The sequence below is a fragment of the Salmo salar genome, chromosome 10 (assembly GCF_965601325.2).
Source record: "Salmo salar chromosome 10, fSalSal1, whole genome shotgun sequence".
NCBI lineage: Eukaryota > Metazoa > Chordata > Actinopteri > Salmoniformes > Salmonidae > Salmo > Salmo salar.
In genome coordinates this window covers 95,603,818-95,629,152 of record NC_138300.1, presented here as the reverse complement: position 1 = coordinate 95,629,152, position 25,335 = coordinate 95,603,818, and the positions used below count along the sequence as shown (strand labels likewise).

Here is a 25,335-nt window from a genome sequence, read left to right as displayed (position 1 = left end):
CATTACCAAAAACCCTCATATCTTTAATATAGTTTATAATTTCTCTCCCTCATGAGGATGGAGAATAATGAAAGTTCACAGAAGAAACAAGTAAAGGCAGACCTACCAATTAGTTACAGTGTTTTTACTGGTATCTATTTGGTTTATTAAATTGGTAGCAAAATTGCAAAACAAAAATGGTAATGGAATTACTGCAACTGAATTGGCTACAATGGGAAGTCATAGTAGTCACAAACCACAGTTGTGTCACCTGCTACTGTCCTCCCTTCCACTGGCATACTGTTATATTCAGCTCAGAACTGTTTTCTTTCTCTTTCTGTCGTCTGGTGGTCAAACCAAGTCTGAAAATCCTTCCCTCTCTCTCCCACTTTCTGCCTCTTTCTCATCCTTCTCTCTCTCTCTCCCCAGTTAATGTCATCTCTCCCTGCTCTTACTGACACCTACTCATGAGCCCCCTCTCTTTTTCCATTTACTGTAACCAGCATCCTTACCCACTAAGCACCGACCGACATTGGACGTCCATAGACGTTGGAAAGTAGTTGAAATTTGATCAGTCTGTCTACAGACGTCATTTTTTGGTACGATCTGGACCAGCTTTAATTTCAACGTCCATCATCCACAGATGTAGATTGGTCTGGGCCAGGACCGTTATTGATTTGGGCCAAACATAGAAGTCCATGATTGGTTCAGACTGAACTCTACTGTAAAAAGACATTTTCAAAATATTGTCACATACTCCAGATAGGTGCAGTGAAAATGTGTTGTTTGGTACTGTACTATACTTTACTCTACTGTGCTGTACTGTACTGATACGGTACTTTGCTGTACTCTACTGTGCTGTATTTTGATCTCCAAACTTGTGAAACATAGAGGTCTATGATTGGTTCAGATTAGGTCCGGTCCAGACCAACCAAATCTGTTTGGGGAAGGAGATCATTAAAATAAGTACCTTACTGTAATGTTTTCAATTAAAATGGTCAAAAATTAACAAAAATAGCTTCTTAGCAAAGAGGAATTCTCAAGCAAGAATTTTGCTAGGACTCTCTGAGAATGATCTGAATGGGGAGGGGAAAACTGAAAACTAACTGTTATTGGCAGAGAGGTTTGGAACTCTCTTTCTTATCGGTCTATTAACTAATTTACCCATCAAAACAGGCTGAAATTGTAGGCAGTCTTTTCAAACAGCTCTTACACTAAAAAGGCATTTTCATAATTTTCACAATTTCACAGTATTATTCCAAACTCAATTGTGAGGAAATATAAATAAAACATAGGAAACCACGTTTTTGATTGCACTTGGCCTTTAAACCAAGAGTTAATATTGTAATCATAGAGAGCACTTTCATCAGCCATATAGCCCTCTCTATCTCTCTCTCTCTTCCCTCTCCGTCCTTCCTTCATTCCCTCCCTCCTACATGTATGAGCAGTCAGCAGTCAGCCAGGCATGATGGTCCGTGACAGTAGCTGTGTGCTACGGGTCGTTAAGCAGACAGGAGCCATGGCAGTCACGCTGCTCTCTGCCTCTAGATGAGACACCAAGGGGCAATACTCGCAAACTTTTTCTTAGATCCAAGGTTTAGACCGGTGGTCTAAAATGGCTAGCTGCTATCTTTTCTCATAGGGCAACCTGGCACAATAAGCCACTATGCTGAGGACGACCAACTGAGCACATGATTATATCCGATAACAGATTCCGTATCAGCCAATTAAAATCGTTGATGTAGCTGGACGTGATCCAAAACTTTTTCACAAAATGAACTACACTGAACAAAAATATAAACACAACATGCAACAATTTTAAAGATTTTACTGAGTTACAGTTCATATAAGGAAATCAGTTAATTGAAATAAATTAATTAGAACCTTATCTATAGATTTCACATGACTGGGAATACAGATATGCATTTGTTGGTCACAGATACCTTAAAAAAAAGTAGGGTGTGGATCAGAAAACCAGTCAGTATCTGGTGTGACCACCATTTGCCTCATGCAGGCTGTTGATTGTGGCCTGTGAAATATTGTCCCACTCCTCTTCAATGGCTGTGTGAAGTTGTTGGATATTGGCAGGTACTGGAACACTCTGTCGTACACGACGATCCAGAGCATCCCAAACATGCTCAATGAATGGGTTACATGTCTAGTGAGTATGCAGGCCGTGAAAGAACTGGGAAATGTTCAGCTTCCAGAAATTGTGTACAGATCCTTACCACAAGGGGCCGTGCATTTTCATGATGAAACAGGAGGTGATGGTGGCGGATGAATGACACAACATTGTCCTCAGGATATCATCACGGTATCTCTATGCATTCAAATAGCCATTGATAAAATGCAATTGTGTTCGTTGTCCGTAGCTTATGCCTGCCTATACCATAACCCCACCACCACCGTGGGGCACTCTGTTCACAACGTTGACATCAGAAAACCTCTCGCCCACACGACGCCATACACGCTGTCTGCCATCTGCCTGATACAGTTGAAACTGGGATTCATCCGTGAAGAGCATACTTCTCCAGCATGCCAGTGGCCATCGAAGGTGAGCATTCACCCACTGAAGTCGGTTAGGACGCCAAACTGCAGTCAGGTCAAGCCCCTGGTGAGGACGATGAGCACTCAGATGAGCTTCCCTGAGATGGTTTCTGATAGTTTGTGCAGAAAATCTTCAGTTGTTAAAATCCGCCGTTTCATCAGCTGTCCGGGTGGCACGTCTGAGACCATCCTGCAGGTGAAGAAGCTGGATGTGGAGGTCCTGGGCTGGCGTGTTTATACGTGGTCTGCGGATGTGAAGCCGGTTGGACGTACTGCCAAATTCTCTAAAATGACAATGGAGGTAGTTTATGGTAGAGAAATTAAGATTAAATTCTCTGGCAACTATCCTGCAGTCAGCATGCCAATTGCAGGCTCCCTCAAAACATGAGACATCTGTGGCATTGTGTTGTGTGGCAAAACTGCACATTTTAGAGTGGCATTTTATTGTCCCCAGCACAAGGTGCACCTGTGTACTGATCATGGTGTTTAATCAGCTTATTGATATGCCACACCTGTCAGGTGGATGGAGGAATGCTCACTAACAAGGATGTAAACAAATTTGTGAACCAAATTTGAGAGAAATAAGCTTTTTGTGCATATGGAACATTTCTGGGATCTTTTATTTCAGCTCAAGAAACAATGAACCCCACTTTACATGTTGCGTTTATATTTTTGTTCAGTATAGATCATGAGTGACTGCACAAAAGCTGTCACGACTCCCACCGAAGGTGGCTCCCCCTCCTGCTCGGGTGGCGCTCGGCGGTCGTCGTCACCGGCCTATTAGCTGCCACTGATTCCCTTTTTGTTTTCCCTCCTTTTCGTTATTAGGTGCACCTGTTCTTAGTTGGGCTAATTAGCTGGCTTTATTAGCCAGCAGGCCCGCCTGCTCTGTGTGCGGGATTATTTTTCCATTGTATGCTGTGCGTGATTACACACGGTTTGTTGCACATTCTTCAGTGGTGCGTATGTTTGCGCAAGCTGTGTTTTGTCCCGTGTGTTTGGGGCACTTTGCTTTGTTGTGCGCTCTGTGCGCTGTTTGGGGTTGGCTGTCGTTTTGTGTGGAAGCGTATTAAAGCCCATACACTGAATCGCTGTTCTCACCTTACAAAAGCTCACAGTGTAGAGTACCCAGCATAGATTTGAATCTCTAATGGATGTATTTTTTCCCCTTTTGAAATGTAGAATTACATTTATGTTGTTAGGGTGTTGAAGGGAAGTGGAATTAACACCTTGAAAATAAAGTTTAAGAATGATTTAATAAGGAGCTACAGTTGAAGTCGAAACTTTACATACACTTAATCCAAATATACTCAGTTTTTCACAATTCCTGACATTAAATTATAGTAAAAATTCCCTGTCTTAGGTCAGTTAGGATCACCACTTTATTTTAAGAATGTGAAATGTCAGAATAATAGTAGAGAGAATGATTTATTTCAGCTTTTATTTCTTTCATCACATTCCCAGTGGGTCAGACGTTTACATACGCTCAATTAGTATTTAGTAGCATTGCCTTTAAATTGTTTAAATTGGGTCAAACGTTTCAGGTAGCCTTCCATAAGCTTCCCACAATAAATTGGGTGAATTTCGGCCCATTCCTCCTGACAGAGCTGGTGTAACAGAATCAGGTTGTAGGCCTCCTTGCTTGCACACACTTTTTCAGTTCTACCCACACATTTTCTATAGGATTGAGGTCAGGGCTTTGTTATGGCCACTCCAATGCCTTGACTTTGTTGTCCTTAAGCCATTTTGCCACAACTTTGGAAGTATGCTTGGGGTCATTGTCCATTTGGAAGACCCATTTGCGACCAAGCTTTAACTTCCTGACTGATGTCTTGAGATGTTGCTTCAATATATCCACATAATTTTCCTCCTCATGATGCCATCTCTTTTGTGAAGTGCACCAGTCCCTCCTGCAGCAAAGCACACCCACAACATGATGCTGCCACCCCCGTGTTTCACAGTTGGGATGGTGTTCTTCGGCTTGCAAGCATCCCCCTTTTTCCTCCAAACATAGCAATGGTCATTATGGCCAAAAGGTCTATTTTTGTTTCCCAAGGAGGATCCAGACTTGTGGAGGTATACAATTTTTTTCTGAGGTCTCGGCTGAATTTTGGGGGATTTTCCCATAATGTCAAGCAAAGAGGCACAAGCAAAGAGGAAATACATTCACAGGTACACCTCCAGTTGACTCGAATGATGTCAATTAGCCTATCAGAAGCTTCTAAAGCCATGACATAATTTTCAGAAATTTTGCAAGCTGTTTAAAGGCACAGTCAACTTAGTGTATGTAAACTTCTGACCCACTGGAATTGTGATACAGTGAGTTATAAGTGAAATAATGTGTCTGTAAACAAATTACTTTTGTCATGCAGAAAGTAGATGTCCTAACCGACTTGCCAAAACTATAGTTTGTTAATAACAAGAAATTTGGGGAGTAGTTGAAAAACAAGTTTTAATGACTCCAACCTAAGTGTATGTAAACTTCCGACTTCAACTGTACATATTTTTTCAGCCTTGTAGAGAAACACACTGATATGATAGGGCCTAATAATTATATTACATTTTACATATAGGCCTACATTGTTTTCTATGCATTGGTATAATTATGTACTTTGTCACATATGCGTTATTTGACCTGAGGACCAGGAGTGGAGTGTTATTTCCTTTAAACAACAAATGACCCCAAGTGGGGTTTGAACTTACAGCTGTGGTATCTCTCAAACTTCAGGCAAACTGTCTTAGCATACTGCAACACCAATTTGGAATAGTAGTAGGGATGAAATACAGCTATTTGACAAGACCACCATCTTCTTTTACTATTTTTTACAGTGTAGCTACAAATATACAAGTATAATCCTTTTACTTGTTTTATCACTAAAAGCAAATCGATGTGTGTGAAACAGTAAGCAAAAAGTTTGCATTTTCTCATATATGCAAAAACGTGCCTTTAGAATTTTGTGTAACATCAGTAGCCTAGTCAAGGAAGCGTCATGTAATGTATATTATATATTATTATTATTATTATTATTATTATATTATATATTATATATATCGGGCAGCCGAGCGGAAATGGAGGAAAACTCGCCTCCCTGCGGACCTGGCATCCTTTCACTCACTCCTCTCTACATTCTCCTCTTCTGTCTCTGCTGCTAAAGCCACTTTCTACCACTCTAAATTCCAAGCATCTGCCTCTAACCCTAGGAAGCTCTTTGCTACCTTCTCCTCCCTCCTGAATCCTCCTCCCCCTCCCCCCCCCTCCTCCCTCTCTGCGGATGACTTCGTCAACCATTTTGAAAAGAAGGTTGACGATATCCGATCCTCGTTTGCTAAGTCAAACGACACCGCTGGTCCTGCTCACACTGCCCTACCCTGTGCTTTGACCTCTTTCTCCCCTCTCTCTCCAGATGAAATCTCGCGTCTTGTGACGGCCGGCCGCCCAACAACCTGCCCACTTGACCCTATCCCCTCCTCTCTTCTCCAGACCATTTCCGGAGACCTTCTCCCCTTCCTCACCTCGCTCATCAACTCATCCTTGACCGCTGGCTACGTCCCTTCCGTCTTCAAGAGAGCGAGAGTTGCACCCCTTCTGAAAAAACCTACACTCGATCCCTCCGATGTCAACAACTACAGACCAGTATCCCTTCTTTCTTTTCTCTCCAAAACTCTTGAACGTGCCGTCCTTGGCCAGCTCTCCTGCTATCTCTCTCAGAATGACCTTCTTGATCCTAATCAGTCAGGTTTCAAGACTGGGCATTCAACTGAGACTGCTCTTCTCTGTGTCACGGAGGCTCTCCGCACTGCTAATGCTAACTCTCTCTCCTCTGCTCTCATCCTTCTAGACCTATCTGCTGCCTTTGATACTGTGAACCATCAGATCCTCCTCTCCACCCTCTCCGAGTTGGGCATCTCCGGCGCGGCCCACGCTTGGATTGCGTCCTACCTGACAGGTCGCTCCTACCAGGTGGCGTGGCGAGAATCTGTCTCCGCACCATGCGCTCTCACCACTGGTGTCCCCCAGGGCTCTGTTCTAGGCCCTCTCCTATTCTCGCTATACACCAAGTCACTTGGCTCTGTCATATCCTCACATGGTCTCTCCTATCATTGCTATGCAGACGACACACAATTAATCTTCTCCTTTCCCCCTTCTGATAACCAGGCGGCGAATCGCATCTCTGCATGTCTGTCAGACATATCAGTGTGGATGACGGATCACCAGCTCAAGCTGAACCTCGGCAAGACGGAGCTGCTCTTCCTCCCGGGGAAGGACTGCCCCTTCCATGATCTCGCCATCACGGTTGACAACTCCCTTGTGTCCTCCTCCCAGAGTGCTAAGAACCTTGGCGTGATCCTGGACAACACCCTGTCGTTCTCCACTAACATCAAGGCGGTGACCCGATCCTGTAGGTTCATGCTCTACAACATTCGCAGAGTACGACCCTGCCTCACACAGGAAGCGGCACAGGTCCTAATCCAGGCACTTGTCATCTCCTGTCTGGATTACTGCAACTCGCTGTTGGCTGGGCTCCCTGCCTGTGCCATTAAACCCCTACAACTCATCCAGAACGCCGCAGCCCGTCTGGTGTTCAACCTTCCCAAGTTCTCTCACGTCACCCCGCTCCTCCGCTCTCTCCACTGGCTTCCAGTTGAAGCTCGCATCCGCTACAAGACCATGGTGATTGCCTACGGAGCTGTGAAGGGAACGGCACCTCCATACCTTCAGGCTCTGATCAGGCCCTACACCCAAACAAGGGCACTGCGTTCATCCACCACTGGCCTGCTGGCCCCCCTACCTCTGAGGAAGCACAGTTCCCGCTCAGCCCAGTCAAAACTGTTCGCTGCTCTGGCACCCCAATGGTGGAACAAGCTCCCTCACGACGCCAGGACAGCGGAGTCAATCACCACCTTCCGGAGACACCTGAAACCCCACCTCTTTAAGGAATACCTAGGATAGGATAAAGTAATCCTTCTAACCCCCCCCCCCCCCCCCTTAAAAGATTTAGATGCACTATTGTAAAGTGGTTGTTCCACTGGATATCATAAGGTGAATGCACCATTTTGTAAGTCGCTCTGGATAAGAGCGTCTGCTAAATGACTTAAATGTAATGTAAATGTAAATGTATATTTGCACACTGCACCTATGACTGAGACATGGGTAAAAGAAAGAAACCTTGAAGTTGGAGGTTTTAAAATCTCCCTCTGGTGGCCAAGTTGACCTGTTTACAGTTTTTTTTACAATCACTAGGACCCATTTCTCAATACTTAGGTCACTTTTTCAAAACTCTTCACACAGTTCTCCTAACTAACTTTCAGCTTGGCACAGCAGTTCATTTCACTTTCAAAATGCCCTAAAACTACCAAAACACTTCATTACATGTCTCACATCAACTCGTTCTTCCATAACACTAGCAAAGTTTGTCACCCAACAAGCACACATTGTCACTCATAAAACAACAACCTAAACAACACTAACAACAGGTAGCATTACACAATGTCTTCTTTACAAAACAGGAATGACACCTCGCTACTGTTTAGAATTCACTGCAGTATATGTTACAGGAATGTATCAGACATGATGCAATATGCTTCAATATGTTTTATGTCATTTTATGGCATTGAGTGATTCCAAAATGCAATAATTTGTATATACACCATCTACTGATACAGATTCAGTAGCAATACTAGTCAACCCTGTCATATGCATTCGGCCACATGTTCTCATCCATGTCACATCTTTTGTCATCTTGGGCAATACACCTAGGAAAGAATCTTTTGGCATGCCTGGTCCATCCCTGGCAATCTTCTGCAGATATGTCCAGGCATCCAGCATTCATTGCGTCCAGGAGGGACATTTGATCATGTGGATGGTGGTCATAAACCTTCCACCTCCATGAGGAAAATAATTCCTCTGTGGGGTTGAGGAATAGAGAGTAAGGAAGGAGGAAAAGTGACATCATCCTGGGATGGGCTGCAAACCACTCTGTGACTGCACGGGAGTGGTGAAATGCCACATTGTCCCATACAATTACGTTGGCCAATTTCGCCTCACTGCAACCCTTTCCTCACCTGGCACAACCCTTCCATAGAGGTCATCCAGGAATGAAATGAGATGCTCGGTGTTGTGTGGCCCAATAAGCGGTTTGTGTAACAGCAATCCATCAGAGGATATTGCTGCACACATTGTGATGTTGGCACCCCTCTGGCCCGGGACATCCACTGTGGCTCTTTTCCCAATCACATTCCTTCCTCACCGCCGTGTTTTGGCCAAGTTGAAACCAACCTCATCCACAAAGATGAATATGTGGGGTGTTTGCCTGGCTTCAATCTCCATGACTCTCTAAAATAAATCCACAAGGCAACACAAGAGTTAGGCTATTACGGTAGTTGACATTATACCTTAAAACATGCCATTGTGTGCCGCTGCCCTGTTTGGTTTGGTTCAAAACCAGTTGTGTATTTTATAGTCATCTTACCTGGACTTATTGGTTCCTAAGTTGCTTGACTCGTTCAGAGTTCCTCTCAAAGGGGACAGTGTACAACTGCTTCATCCTGACTTGATGTTGTTTCAGGACTCTATAAATATTTGTTATGCTTACATTGTCTGCCAACACTCGTCCCGAATCTCTGTGAGTTTTATGCCATTGCTTCTGATGACCATATCAATGATTGCAGTTTCCTGCACAGCAGTGAAAATCCTACCTCTCCCGCCTGTAGGAGGTAATCGTTGGGTCCTAAGCAGAAGTACAAAAACAATTACAATTACACACAAGTAGGTTTGGAGGCTTTGCTCAATTTACTTCTGTAATGTGCAGTTCAGTCAGATGCCCTTGCAGAATATACATCTTACCTGTTGTTTTGACGGAAATTTCTCAGAATAGATGCCACTGTTGAGCGTTGCAGATTTGGCTGCACTCTCAGACCAGCCTCTCTCATTGATAGATCATGATTTATTAGATGATCAATTATAGTAGCCCTAATCTCATCTGAGACTACAGCTCTTGATCTTTCACTCTGTCTTCTTCCACCACGCATATGTACTCCTCTCCCTCTCCCAGCCACTCTTCTTCCTCTGTCAGCCACTTCTCTATCTCTGGCTGGGTCCATGTTTACATTACAGTACAGCATTATTCCTAAGATGTCCCCTTTTGTATAGATGGTAATGTAACTGACAGACTAACACCTGTGTAGGTGTTCAGCTACAATGGGAATCAGCTGTGGTTGGTCTAATTGTTTTGATAGTATTTAATTTTTTAGATTTGGAATATATTTCAATACGGTATTACTGTAGAAATGTAGCAAATTCTTATTCAATTTTGTGTTATTTTAAGTTTTGAACTTAAGTTTAACAGTTTTGAAAAGAGTATGTAAACATGTGCAAATTGGCCTGTAGGTACATAGAGTTTTGGTGGTGGTTGTGTCTGAGTGAGAAAAGAGTTCATGAAAATTGTAGTCATGTAGTCATTGAATGCATTTTGTGCCAAAGCAATGAAAAATTATCCATAGTTTAGCCCACATTGACTGCTGTTGTCACGTCCTGACCAATATTTAGGTATTATTTGTATTATATTTGGTCAGGACGTGGCAGAGGTATATTTGTTTTGTATTATGGGGTTTTGTGTGTGGTGTAGTGGGGGTGTTAGTTTTGGTATAGGTTCTAGGTTTGTTTTTCTATGTGTAGTTTTGGGTGCTGGACTCTCAATTGGAGGCAGGTGTTTGTAGTTGCCTCTGATTGGGAGTCCTATAAGTAGGTGTGTATTTGTTTGGTAGGTTGTGGGTAGTTGTATTTTGCACTGCGTTTATTTATGCCTGTAAAACTGTCACTAGTCTTATTTCGTTTTCCCGTGTGCACATTCATTTAATAAATTAAGTTGATGAGCACTAACTCCTCTGCGACTTGGTCCACGTTCTCCAACGATGATTTCGCTATATCGTCTGACGACGAAGAAATCTGTGACAGCTGTTATGTTCACTGTGTGAAGAGTTTTGAAAATAGTTACCTAAGTATTGAGAAATGGGTCCTAGCGATTGTAAAAAGTAATAAAAAATAAATAAAAAATTTAACAAATGCAATTGGATGGTGGCTCTATCATGTAAGGTATCTGGTAGGTTGATTCGTTATGCTGTTACAGGATATAATCATGTGCTCAGCTGGTTGGCCTCAGCATAGTGCCAGGTTACTTATTGTGCCAGGTTGGCCTATGAGAAAAGATAGCAGCTAGCTATTTTAAACCACAAGTATAAACCTCAGGTCTAAGCAAATGTTTGCGAGTACGGCCCCCACACGTCTGCTGGGACACCGGTGGCTGTGTGTGTGTGTGTGTGTTGTGCATGTCAGCAGTAGCATGTAGAACTCACACAACAGAAAATGTCAATTCTGTGTATTTTCTGCTGGCTGTAACTTCTTAAATGCTACATCAATGGATTCAGCATTTAATCCCCTCTCCCTCTCTCTCCCTTCCAGCTCCATCCCTTGCGTTTCAGTGTCTCTCAGGCATGCCTCTGTTTAAGTGTGTTTGGGTGCATAGTGGCTTATGTGGGGAATGATGTGGGTGCAGGGCTATAAGAGCAGCCAACATTAAAGACACCGTCAGTCAGGGAGAACCCTGCTCTAGCACAGCATCACTGCTGTGACATACACACAGCCCTGCATCTGCAGTGAAAGGTGACAGCTAGAGCGGTGTTTGTTAGACCATGCAACCTCTTCTCACAAAATTGTCTGTAGCGTCCGAACGGTTTGGACTACAAAATATGGAAAGAAGATATTCTAAGGGAAGATTAAACTCTCACAAACACGGTGGTGTTCTCCGTTTTGCTCTACGATCCCCACAAGCGTCTTGGGACTTGACAGAAGTCGGTACAGCCAATCTGCCAACATCTGTCTGTAGCATCTGAATAGTTTAGGATACACACTGATGACCCCTCTGTGGACTCTCATGAACACGTACACTACCGGTCAAAAGTTTTAGAACACCTACTCATTCAAGGGTTTTTCTTTATTGTTAATATTTTCAACATTGTAGAATAATAGTGAAGACATCAAAACTATGAAATAACACATATGGAATCATGTAGTAACCAAAAAGTGTTGAAAAAATCAAAATATATTTTATATTTGAGATTATTCAAGTAGCCACCCTTTGCCTTGATGACAGCTTTGCACACTCTTGGCATTCTCTCAACCAGCTTCACCTGGAATGATTTTCCAACAGTCTTAAGGAGTTCCCACATATGCTGAGCACTTGTTGGCTGTTTTTGCTTCACTCTGCGGTCTGACTCATCCCAAACCATCTCTGTTTGGTTGAGGTCGGGGGGATTGTGGGACCAAGAGACTGAAAAACAGCTTCTATCTCAAAGCCATCAGACTGTTAAATAGCCATCACTAGCACAGAGAGGCTGCTGCCTACATACACGTACTTTAAATCATTGGCCACTTTAATAAATGGAACACCAGTCACTTTAATAATGTTTACATATCTTGCAATACTCATCTCATGCAGTATGCAAATACTGTACTGTATTCTATACTATCGACTGTATCTTAGTCTATGACGCTCTGACATTGCTCATCCATATATTTATATATTCTTAATTCCATTCCTTTACTTAGATGTGTGTATTAGGTATTTGTTCTGAAATTGTTAGACATTACTTGTTAAATATTGCTGCACTGTCGGAACTAGAAGCACAAGCATTTCGCTACACCTGCAATAACATCTGCTAAACATGTGTAAGTGACCAATAACATTTGATTTGATTTGTGGAGGCCAGGTCATCTGATGCAGCACTCCACTCTCCTTCTTGGTCAAATAGCCCTTACACAGTCTGCAGGTGTGTTGGGTCATTGTCCTGTTGAAAAACAAATTAAGCGTTAAGCGCAAACTAGATGGGATGGCACATCACTGCAGAATGCTGTGGTAGCCATGCTGGTTAAGTGTGACTTGAATTCTAAATAAATCACAGTGTCACCAGCAAAGCACCCCCACACCATCACACCTCCTCTTCCATGCTTTAAGGTGGGAATTACACATGCGGAGATCATCCGTTCACCCTTACCGCGTCTCACAAAGACAAGGTGGTTCGACCCAAAATTCTCCAATTTGGACTCCAGACCAAAGGACAAATTTCCACCGGTCTAATGTCCATTGCTCGTGTTTCTTGGCCCAAGCAAGTCTCTTCTTATTATTGGTGTCCTTTACTAGTGGTTTCTTTGCAGCAATTCGACCATGAAGGCCTGATTCACACAGTTTCCTCTGAACAGTGGACGTTGAGATGTGTCTGTTACTTGAACTCTGTGAAGCATTTATTTGGACTGCAATTTCTGGACTTCTATTCCTGTGGCGGTCCTCATTAGAGCCACTTTCATCATAGCGCTTGATGATTTTTGCAACTGCACTTTCAATATTGACTGACCTTCATGTCTTAAAAGTGATGGACTGTCGTATCTCTTTGCTTATATGAGCTTGTCTTGCCATAATATGGACTTGTTTTTTTTCCAAATAGGGCTATCTTCTGTATACCTCCCTACCTTGTCACGACACAACTGATTGGCTCAAACACATTGAGGAAAGAAATTCCACAAATTAACTTTTAAGAAGGCTCATCTGTTAATTGAAATGCAATCTAGGTGACTACCTAATGTAGCTGGTTGAGAGAATGCCAAGAGTGTGCAAAGCTGTCATCAAGGCAAAGGGTGGCTATTTGAAGAATCTCAAATATAAAATGTTTTGGTTACTACATGATTCCATATCCGTTATTTCATAGTTTTGAGGTCTTCACTATTATTCTACAATTTAGAAAATAGTAACAATGAAGAAAAACCCTTGAATGAGTAGGCGTTCTAAAACTTTTGACCAGTAGTGTACATGTCGGTTGTTTTGCTCTAGAACACCCACAGGCTTCACAACACTCGTCTGAAGGTCCCCCGTGATCAGGTGAAAAAAATGAATGGAAGTATACATGGAGACTGTTTAGTTCCAAAAATAAGAGATTACATCTCTCAGATATAGGACATACACTTCATGACAAACCTTTTTTGGGGCACTATCTGCTGTTCCATGTAGTGAATATGTATTCAATGCGTTTGTATGGACTAATAGCAGTAGGGACAAATAAAAATGTTAATTTTTTTTCATTTCAAGGGGTCTTAAAATTCTAAATCAAATAGCAAAATGATCCCCCTCCTCCAATTTAGCAAGGGCTTAGACTTATGGTTTAAATCTTATTCTTCCTCCACATATTGCCTGTACACTATCACCACCTAGTGGACACTGCAGCCGAGTTCCCGCATTTTATTAGGATCTCCACTAGCTGATGCGAATGCAGCAGCTATTCTTCCTGGGGTCCACAAAAAACATAAAACATGATTCCAAAGATAATTGCTGGTCTTGGAATAAGCTAGACAGGTGATACCTCTCACAGCACTTCAGTCTAACTAGCTTGGAAACAATACTATCATTTAGGATTCAACTGAGGAGGGTTTGACCAGCGTCTGCAGCTCGTCCGCCATGGAGGTGAAACATGGAAGATATAAATTCCAGACTGGGAGTAGTCTATTGATGAGATACACTTCAGAGAGCAGCTTCATAACCAACTACAAACGTGCCTACTCAGCAAACAAATTGCTTCTGCCAGGCCGCTTGTATAGTACAAAGTCAAAATGAAAATCCACAACAAATCCTCGCTCTGCAATAACAATTTTAAACAGTACATTTAGACACAAATGCTAATGCTGCACTTAGTGCCTACCTTTTTAATTGTCTTGTCCTATGTATGTCAGCATTGGTGCTTTTAATGAGCTTGATATGTGACCCACGTGTCAAAGACAATTTCCTTCTGTTCATTTTATGGACGCTTTCTGAAGCAAATGTAATGTTAGACACCTGTAGAAGCCTAGGCCCTACTGTTATAACACCATGCAACAAATTCTCCCCGAAAGGTTGAAATGGAAATTAGGTCTTATGATTACACTCCCAACCACCTAATGCTTATTAAATAGACAAACTCATTGTGCCATGCCGTAATATACTGTAACACTAATACATAGTATTCAATGATTAACTTACAGATACATTGAGAAAGGAGCACGGTGTAGGCTGTTACAGGTATATGATAGTACTGTATTGAAATTGAGTATTCAAATTAAAAACAATACATGTACAGTAGCCTAGAGTATACAGGTACAGTAGCCTAGAGTATACAGGTACAGATAATGTAACATTGTATAGCAGCATCACACACACACACACACACAGAATACAACTTCACTAAATGTTCAAATACAAATGCATGAAATATAAGAAAAGCTATAAAATGGGCCTACTTGTCTGACCCCTCACATTCCCAGGTGAAATAGTCAGACCAACATGTCATAGATATAGAGGCTAATACTTCCACAATGATAACATAAAAAATACAGTACACCTCCATTTAGGTAACAGTTTGCAGTAACAGATTCTGTGAAAGTTAATTTCCAGAGTAGATAGTTACTGGATGTCTGCCAGAGGCTGTGGGAGGGGAGGGAATATAACTCACTCCAATAGAATTCACACACACACACAATCAGTCATACTGGCCTGTGGTAAGGAGTTATGTGTGTTTATCAAACAGAATACATTACTGCAGTAAGAGAGGCGGGGAGGAGAGAAGTGGAAATAGAAAGGAGGGGAGAGGGTAAGAGGACACTGGTAAGGCTTGGAGTTGCAATCCATTCCCTTTTACCTTTAAAATACTGTACATATAGAGAAATAAAACATATTTACATTCAATGGCTTCAGATTGATCTTTCCATATTCCTAAAAGGCCAACTTCACCATCCTCTCACAGGTCTATAAGACCAGTATCACATTCCGAGTGTTAGAGTCACACTCGGCAAACTATTTACACTGTGACACTTATTGGCATAGTACAGTATATAATGCCCTCATAAGGCCATAAGAAGTACAGAGTTGTGCTTTAGTGACCTTGACAGTGCCCTACAGAAGAACACTACAGAAGTGGAGAGCTACTGCCTTTTGATTTTCAGTACATTCAAGTAACTTCAGGAATCAAGTGTAGGGGAGATTGGGGTAGGTTGAGCCATTTCTTTTTACATTCAGCATCACTATGTCAAGGGAAAAATAGTATTGTTTCTACCAAAGATATCTACATATACACTATATATACACAAAAGTATGTGGACACCCCTTCAAATGAGTGGATTTGGCTATTTCAGCCACACCCATTGCTGACAGGTGTATAAAATCAATCACATAGCCATGCAATCTCCATAAACAAACATTGGCAGTAGAATGGCTTACTGAAGAGCTCAGTAACTGTCAATGTGGCACCATCATACAGTAGGATGCCACCTTTCCAACAAGTCAGTTCATCCCATTTCTGCTCTGCTAGAGCTGCCCCGGTCAACTGTATGTGCTGTTATTGTGAAGTACAAAATTCTAGGAGCAATAATGGCTCAGCCACAAAGTGGTAAGCCACACAAGCTCAAAGAACGGGACCACCGAGTGATGAAGCTCGTAACACTTAAAAATCATCTGTCCTTGGTTGCAACACTCACTACAGAGTTCCAAACTACCTCTGGAAGCAACGTCAGCACAATAACTGTTCGTCGGGAGCTTCATGAAATGGGTTTCCATGGCCGAGTAGGCACACACAAGCCTAAGATCATCATGTGCAATGCCAAGCATCAGCTGGAGTAGTGTAAAACTTGCCGCCATTGAACTCTGGAGCAGTGGAATCGCGTTCTCTGTAGTGATGAATCACGCTTCACCATCTGGCAGTCCGACGAACAAATCTGTGTTCGGCGGATGCCAGGAGAACAATACCTGCTTGAATGCAGAGTGCCAACTGTAAAGATTGGTGGAGGAGAAATAATGGTCTTGGGCTGTTTTTCATGATTAGCGCTAGGCTCCTTAGTTACAGTGAAGGGAAATCTTAATGCTACAGCTTCTGTGCTTCCAACTTTTCGGCAACAGTTTGGGGAAGGCCCTTTCCTGTTTCAGCATGACAATGCCCCCGTGCACAAAGCTAGGTCCATACAGAAATGGTTTGTCGAGATCGGTATGGAAGAACTTGACTCGCCTGCACAGTGCCCTGACCTCAACCCCATCGAACACCTTCGGGATGAATTGGAATGCCGACTGCAAGCCAAGCCTAATCGCTCAACATCAGTGCCCAACCTCACTAATGCTCTTGTGGCTGAGGCGAAGCAAGTCCAAGCAGCAACCTTCCACTAGATGTTGGAACGCCTTCGCAGAAGAGTGTAGGCTTTTATAGCAGCAAAGGGGTAACAACTCTATATTAATGCCCATGATTTTCGAATGAGATGTTTGATGAGCACACTTCCGTAGTGTATTTCAGGTAGTTGTGTATCCCTGGAAAAATAACAGCTTTGAAAACATAGCTTGTCCAAAAAAAGTGGTATTTTGGCACATCTTACCCCGGGTATGTGGTAAGTTGAGCATAGGAACAAGGTCAGTTGAGCCGCCTTGAGGTAAGTGGGGATGGTGACCTGTGAGAGTGGGGGATGGTGACCTGTGAGAGTGGGGGATGGTGACCTGTGAGAGTGGGGGATGGTGACCTGTGAGAGTGGGGGATGGTGACCTGTGAGAGTGGGGGATGGTGACCTGTGATAGTGGGGGATGGTGACCTGTGATAGTGGGGGATGGTGACCTGTGATAGTGGGGGATGGTGACCTGTGATAGTGGGTGATAGTGCTGGTAGGTCAAAGTTTAATTAATGGAATGGGGGTGTGGTATAGTGTATATCTTCATTCAGACATAGCTCTCTCTGTTCAATATCACTGACCCTTTCATTTCTTAACCAGTTGCCTGGGATAGAGATGTTGCTTCAATGTGCCAATTCGTATGTGCCAGTTGTGGTAGTTCTCTGCATTTAAGGCTAAGCCCATGAAACTGGTCTGCCAGATTCTTGATATGATCCGCAAGCTGAGACTCCATGTCATCAGATGAGACCTTGTGTGCCTCCGCTACTCTGTCATAGCCAATGTACCTCTTCAGTGTCATAAGGACTATTTTTTCCATCCTTTGCTGCTTCTCAAATTGACTTCTTCCCTTCTCTCACTTCCTTGGCTGCTCTCTCAAGAAACTCAAGGCGGCTAGACCCCTGCTTGTTTTACGTTTGTATACAAGGGGCATGATGATGTCTGCTCTGTAATAATACAAATGCACTATCATGAGTTTATATGCATGACACATTGCAAAAATACTATGCGTAATATGCATAAAATTGACAAAATGTAATCATCATTTGTATGGGGTATGGTGGCCATTGGCTCAACTTACCCCAAGGCAAACATTTTGATTATATTAGCCCACACAGCTACAAGGATGCACTTTCATGCTAGGTTTAGGACCTCATATTGTAGCTTATAGAGACCCCAACTGATGTACATCTACTTTGGTTTAGATACAAGCATCATAAAACCTGTAACACAATACATTCAGTTTACTTTGTGGGGTGGTTTCTTCCTTCTGACTCCATGAAATGACCTCTTCCTAAAAATGTGGTCACATTATTCATTTTGTATATGGTTTCCTAGAAACAAGGGGTGTCTCAATTTACCCCACTCTCCCCTATTACCACATTGTCTACAGCTTCTTACTGATTGCGTACAATATGTGTCCTGAACATCCAAACCTTACCAGCTTCAGGACATGGTGGTTGGCCAACCACATATCCACACCTCTGTTGTCCTTAGTAGCATGTTTGTAATACTACATATTTATATTATCTAAAGGATCGATCCAGCAGTCTGATCAACACAATTACATTCCACTTCACAGGTCCACTCCAAAGACATATAGAAGCCCATGAGTCTGAATTCCAGAATCAAGTTTGGAGTTGCGCTTGATATTTTTCTGTATGGCTGGAGTTTTCCCCCTTTCAAATGCACAGGGACTCAGTTGGTCCTTACGTGACTGAGCCACAGGTAAGAGTAGAGACAACAATGTGTATCTATATCAAGGGGGGGTCAAGTGAGTCTCTGATTGATGATGGGATAAAGGTTTATCTCTATTTTGATATTTAGTTGATCTGAGGGTCGTGCCTAGTTGATCTGAGGGTCGTGCCTAGTTGATCTGAGGTTCGGGGTAGTGTCGGAACACCTTGTGGATCCACTGGGTGTAGAAGGGGACGTTGATGAAGATGCCAGGCCGATTGGCACGGGCACAGCCTCTGCCATGGACACTGACCCCCACTATGACCCTGCTCTCTCCTTCCTGGCACACCAAGGGGCCGCCATAGTCCCTCTGACAGGGGGAGAGACATAATGCATACATTAGGAAAAACATACAGTCAACTCCTGATGAGAGAGAACTGTTCCAAGTGTTTCAGTGCATATTTCATTCACAGTTCACCAGCTTCCTTACCTCACAGACCCCCTCGTCCTTCCTCCCCCCAGCGCAAATCTTGGTGTCTGTGATGTGGAGGTTCCCTCTGTGTTGTTCTCTACACCTCTCATTACTGACCATGGGCAGATGGACCACCTTCAGTACACCTTCATGACCCGTACCTGAGTGATAGGTGAGAGGAGGGGAGATTATAGTCATGACAACAAGACATCAGTACAGCTAATGAGTAACCAGTCCCTTTCCTAGATGACATAATTTTGATGGATGTGATGGTATGTGTGTGTACCTTTGGTCTCGCCCCAGCCATGCATGCTACACATCGAGCCATCAGGAATGGAGCACCCAGCCACCGGCAGCTGAATGGTGTGGACACTGTCTGCAGGGAGGGCAGGCCTGAGTGAGAGAAATATTTTTGTTGTTATTGAAAAATACAAGACTAGAAAACGTATGATATACGACCAGGAGTGTTTGTATATTTATGTTCAGGCACTCACTGGGCCAGCCGTATGAGGGCCAGGTTGGAGCCCTCAGGACCACAGATCACATGGGAGATGGAGACTTCCTGTCTGAAGGAGCTGTTAGGAGCCAAGCCACGAAGGTCTGATACACCCAACCACACACGATACTCACTCAGGTCTGGAACACTGTGTGGAGACAGGTGGACATAAGCATAGTAAAGACAAAGAGGCAGAGGAAGAAAGGTAAAGAGCAAGAGAGAGCGAGGTGCAGTTACCATGAGGAGAAGCATTGTCTGTCAGTGAGGACCCACTCCTCTCGTATGAGAGAACCTCCACACCAGTGACTGGACCTGGGGAGGGAACACACCACACATGATATTACACACTGGGAATGGACCTTTGCTAACTCCAACACTATCTGCCACTAGAGCAGAGTTTATACCTACAGTAGATAACACAGAGAAGCAAAGCCAGGCATATATATATATGTGTGTGTGTGTGTGTGTGTGTGTGTGTGTGTGTGTGTGTGTGTGTGTGTGTGTGTGTGTGTACCGTTTCTGTATGCTGACCATCCAGCTTCCGTCTGTGATGGCGACTGGAGCTCCTCCTACTATCCTGGTCGTCTTATGGATGAAACATGACACCTCCACTGACAAGTTGAGAAAGAGGAAACTATGTTGAAACAACCATTTTATACCCAGAGAGAAGTACAAGATGAAAACATGAAAACCAGAAGGCGGAGTAGAGCGACTGACCTCGCTGTGGAATGGTGTACTCTGATGGTTCACCTGTATGACAGAGGATGAAACACAAGATAGAGGTCTCAGTGACAACACAGTGACAATGCCACTACAGCAGTGGTGTGTGTGTGTGTATGACTCACATGGTTTGACGCTGCAGTAGTCCCAGGGTATCGCAGTGCTGTTAGTGTAACACCAGGGGCCGTGTGTGTCTCTGTCTGGGTTCCTACAGAAACTCCCCTCCTGTCCCACAGTCAGCACCGCTGCATCTCTGTCCCAACTATACACAAAAAAAAGCAAAGGAGAGTATGAGAGACGGTTAAAGACAGACTGTCAGCCCATCATAATGAGAGGAGCCACAGCTGTATATGGCCTCTCTCTTTACCCATCTCTTTCTCTCACACACACACCTACACTGACACAGGGCAGCGATCGTAATGTTTGGAACGTCTCCAACAGAATTCCTTCCCAGACATTCCAGGATGATAATAGGGGAATTCAGAGGAGGACCAATCACCGACGCACATTGTGCGTGTGCGTGTGTGCTGAGAGAGTGATCCCTCTGAGTCTCTCTAACATAAACAATAACTGCTGACCTCTGACCTCTGGGCGGGAGCCAAGCAGAGGAACCGATTGGCTTTGAAGTATTCCGAGAAGGAAAGAGGCTCAGGGTCAGAGGAAGCCTGCAGCGTGTCCTCCAGATGCTTTATTACACACCCACTCAACCATCCGTTACAGTGGAGTAATGGACCAGTTTTTCTCTCCTTGAGAACAGCCAGGCTCTGACTCTTTGTTAGACCAATATGACTTGACCACATGTCAGCTACAGGTTAACTCCCCCATGACCTCTTAGGTTCAACCATGTGTTTCTGAATAGAGAACTCCATCTTAGGGCTGTTACGGTGACCGTATTTCCGCCACACCGGCAGTCATAATTCATGACCGCAGTCAAATTCCAAACTTGCTAACTGCCTGGTACTCCACACCATATTGTCCCTCTAATCACTCTGACATCAATGTAAATGTGATCGAAAGTCAAATCAAACACTTCATGAGGGCCCATTAGCTCATGTTGTGCAACATTTCTATAGCTATGCAATTGATGGCCTCTATTATAAAGAGGAGGATTCCATCAGCTTTCTATAGGCTAGGCCTACTATATTTATTTCTCAGCTTTCCTAATATTAAGCACATTGCTTCAGTTTAAAACAGGAGTATAGCCTACCTGGCTGGCATGAAAATGAACCATGGGAAAAGCGTCCTCCATTCGCTATTTAAGTGCATAGATGACATGTATTTTACCCCCTGCCTCTGTTCTGAGACAGGTGCATGATAATGGTCCATTCTAAATCAAAACTAATTTCACACATTATTTAGTATACAGTACCAGTCAAAGGTTGGGACACACCAACTCATTCAAGGGTTTTTCTTTATTTTTACTATTTTCTACATTGTAGAATAATAGTGAAAGGATCAAAACAATGAAATAACACATATGGAATCATGTAGTAACCAAAAAATATATTTTACATTTGAGATTCTTCAAAGTAGCCACCCTTTGTCTTGATGACAGCTTTGCACACCCTTGGCATCCTCTCAACCACCTTCACCTGGAATGCTTCTCCAAAAGTCTTGAAGGAGTCCCCACATACACTACCATTCAAAATTATGGCAATGTTGAAGAGCCGACTCCGGGATGCTTGCCTTCTAGGCAGAGTTGCAAAGAAAAATACATATCTCAGACTGGCCAATAAAAATAAAAGATTAAGAAGGGTAAAAGAACACAGACACTGGACAGAGGAACTCTGCCTAGAAGGCCAGCATCCCGGAGTCACCTCTTCACTGTTGACGTTGAGACTGGTGTTTTGCGGGTACTATTTAATGAAACTGCCAGTTGAGGCGTCTGTTTCTCAAACTAGACACTAATGTACTTGTCCTCCCGCTCCTCTTTCTATTCTGGTTAGAGCCAGTTTGCGCTGTTCTGTGAAGGGAGTAGTACGATATCTTCCGTTTCTCGCATGGAATAGCCTTCATTTCTCAGAACAAGAATAGACTTACAAGTTTCAGAAGAAAGTTATTTGTTTCTGGCCATTTTGAGCCTGTAATCGAACCCACAACTAGTCTAAAGAAGGCCAGATTTATTGCTTCTTTAATGAGAACAACAGTTTTCAGCTGTGCAAACATAATTGCAAAATGGTTTTCTAAGGATCAATTAGCCTTTTAAAATGATAAACTTGGATTAGTTAACAAAACGTGCCATTGGAACACAGGAGTGATGGTTGCTGATAATTGGCCTATGTAGATATTGCATAAAAAATCTGCCGTTTCCAGCTACAATAGTCATTTACAACATTAACAATGTCTACACTGTACTTCTGATCAATTTGATGTTATTTTAACGAACAAAAAAAAAATGCTTTTCTTTTAAAAACAAGGACACTTCTAAAAAAAAAAAAAAAATTATTTAACCAGGTAGGCCAGTTGAGAACAAGTTTCTCATTTACAACTGCGACCTGGCCAAGATAAAGCAAGGCAGTGCGACAAAAAAAACAGAGTTACACATGGGATAAGCAAACGTACAGTCAATAACACAATAGAAACATCTATGTACAGTGTGTGCAAAAGTAGTAAGACCCAAAACTTTTGAACGGTAGTATGCTGAGCACTTGTTGGCTGCTTTTCCTTCCCTGCGTTCCAACTCATCCCAAACTATCTCAATTGGGTTAAAGTGGAGCCCAGGTCATCTGATGCAGCACTCCATCACTCTCCTTCTTAGTCAAATAGCCCTTACACAGTCTGGAGGTGTGTTTTGGGTCATTGTTCTGTTGAAAAACAAATGATAGTCCCACTAAGCGGACACCAGATGGGATGGCCTATCGCTGCAGAATGCTGTGGTAGCCATGCTGGTTAAGTTTACCTTGAATTCTAAATAAGTCACAGACACTGTCACCAACAAAGCACCACCACACCATCACACCTCCTCCTCCATGCGTCACAGTGGGAACCACACATGCGGAGATCATCCGTATGTCATCAGACCAAAGGACAGATTTCCACTGGTCTAATGTTCATTGCTTGTGTTTCTTGTCCCAAACAAGTCTCTTCTTCTTATTGGTGTCCTTTAGTACTGGTTTCTTTGCAGCAGTTCGACCATGAAGGCCTGATTCACGCAGTCTTCTCTGAACAGTTGATGTTGAGATGTGTCTGTTACTTGAACTCTGTGAAGCATTTATTTGGGCTGCAATCTGAGGTGCAGTTGATTGCTGATTTCTGAGGCTGGTAACTCTAAATAACTCTGCGTCTTCCTTTCCTGTGGCGGTCCTCATGAGAGCCAGTTACATCATAGCGCTTGATGGTTTTTGCGACTGCACTTGAAGAAGCTTTCAACGTTTTTGAAATGTTCCAGATTGACTGACCTTCATGTCTTAAATAATGATGGACTGTCGTTTCTGTGTGCTTATTTGAGCTGTTCTTGCCATAATATGAACTTGGTCTTTTACCAAATAGGGATATCCTCTGTATACCACCCCTTTCTTTTCACACAACTGATTGGATCAAATGCAATAAGAAGGAAATAAATTCCACAAATTAACTTTTAACGAGACACACCTGTTAATCGAAATGCATTCCAGGTGACTACCTCATGAAGCTGGTTGAGAGAATGCCAAGAGTGTGCAAAGCTGTCATCAAGGCAAAGGGTGGCTACTTTGAAGAATTTGTTTAACTATTTTTTGGTTACTACATTATTCCATAGTGTTGATGTGTTCACTATTATTCTACATGTAGAAAACAGCAAAAATAAAGAAAAACCCTGGAATGAGTAGGTGTCCAAACGTTTGACTGGTACTGTATGTAAAGACAAGATTAAATTAAGAATAGTCTGATGGGTGACAATATTATCCTATCACTTGTGAAATATATATTATCACTTGTGAATGATGCACAGCATGTGCAGTTATGCAAGAAACAGCGCATTACTTCTTTTTGCGACTTTTTCAAAGGTTAGTCGCACACCTCATGTAGCCTAGCCCATAGGCCCATTTGTTTTGATAAGGTTTGTATCACAACTAAAGTGGCCAAATATCTACTTAAAATTAGGCACATTAATCCACTTTATAACCGGTGTAGAGTCTAACTGGCTCATAGTCGGCGTGTGAGTTTCAAGTTTGGGGAAGATAATTTTTACCATAAAAATGGAGCTTATAATAAAGCATTACATGCATAATCACATTTGAGGTCACTTTGGAGAATGTGTTTTCCCGCTAATTGCATTTTGGAACATTCGCACTTATAGCCTACTGCCGTGTGAGCACTGCTGGCTTATAATGTGAACAAATAGCCTAATAGTTTAACTTTTTAAGCTAAACATTCTGATCTGTTGCATCAGCCTCATTGCTTTTACTTTTTTTATGCAGTGGTTGTATTAATTTGGGATCTATCGCATCCCACAACTGTCCCAGACTATGTTTGGAATATTTATTTCTCGCACAGAAGGACAAGTTGACCAATAGAGTAGGTCACGTTATGTACTATGGGGGACAGTAGATTGACATAAGCTAGAGCTTTTGCTGTTTGTTAGACCAACTCATCTTGTTGGCTGATAAAAAGTAAATGTGGACAGGTCTTCTAACATCTCCAATATGCGCTTCGGAATTCTATAAGAAGGCAGTTGCCCGATGTGTCTGTCTTCACTTGTAGCCTACTTCGGAGCTCAGATGCCTGTGAGAAGGACCCAATCAGGTGATGGGCATTGGCTAATAAGAATTGAGATATCTGAGAGAGCCATGTGAGAGATGCTTCGGAGCACGCAGCCGGTAGAAGGGAATAATAATTATTATATTCAGCCCAAAAGGCACAACGGCCACTTTGGCCGCAAAAGGCATAGCATTTTTTAGGGGGCATTACAGCCACACATGTGGGATGCTGTCGGGAAATTCGAGGCCTTGTGAGAATATTATCAAGTGCTTGACAAATTGTGAATGAGAGACTGATGAATTGTGCACAGCCTGCACAAGAAACAAAGAGTGCATGCCTTTGATGCAACTTTTTATGTATTACAAATCAAAACATATAGCCCAACGTTTGTATCACAACTAAAGTTGCATAAATAACTCTAAATTAAGCATACAGGAGGACCTGTTTTTTTATCATTGAGAAAATATCCTTTCTATTTTATTCAATCAAATTGAATCAAATGTATTTATAAAGCCCTTTTTATATCAGCCGATGTCACAAAGTGCTATACAG

The 25,335-nt window shown here is 42.8% G+C and overlaps 1 protein-coding gene across 1 annotated transcript in view; it reads right to left on the bottom strand.

Moving 5' to 3' along the window:
• Nucleotides 1–14,618: 14,618 nt before the first annotated feature.
• The window catches only part of LOC106561209 (hepatocyte growth factor), a 29,699-nt gene continuing 18,982 nt past the window's right edge, over nucleotides 14,619–25,335 (bottom strand). The window contains exons 11-18 of the mRNA XM_014124920.3: nucleotides 20,232–20,368; nucleotides 20,104–20,136; nucleotides 19,901–19,997; nucleotides 19,624–19,698; nucleotides 19,385–19,534; nucleotides 19,177–19,283; nucleotides 18,909–19,051; nucleotides 14,619–18,788 (exon numbers count right to left, since the gene is read on the bottom strand). Coding sequence (XP_013980395.1) covers nucleotides 18,609–18,788; nucleotides 18,909–19,051; nucleotides 19,177–19,283; nucleotides 19,385–19,534; nucleotides 19,624–19,698; nucleotides 19,901–19,997; nucleotides 20,104–20,136; nucleotides 20,232–20,368 — 922 coding nt within the window. The 3' untranslated portion in view covers nucleotides 14,619–18,608. The remainder of the gene's footprint in view (nucleotides 18,789–18,908; nucleotides 19,052–19,176; nucleotides 19,284–19,384; nucleotides 19,535–19,623; nucleotides 19,699–19,900; nucleotides 19,998–20,103; nucleotides 20,137–20,231; nucleotides 20,369–25,335) is intronic.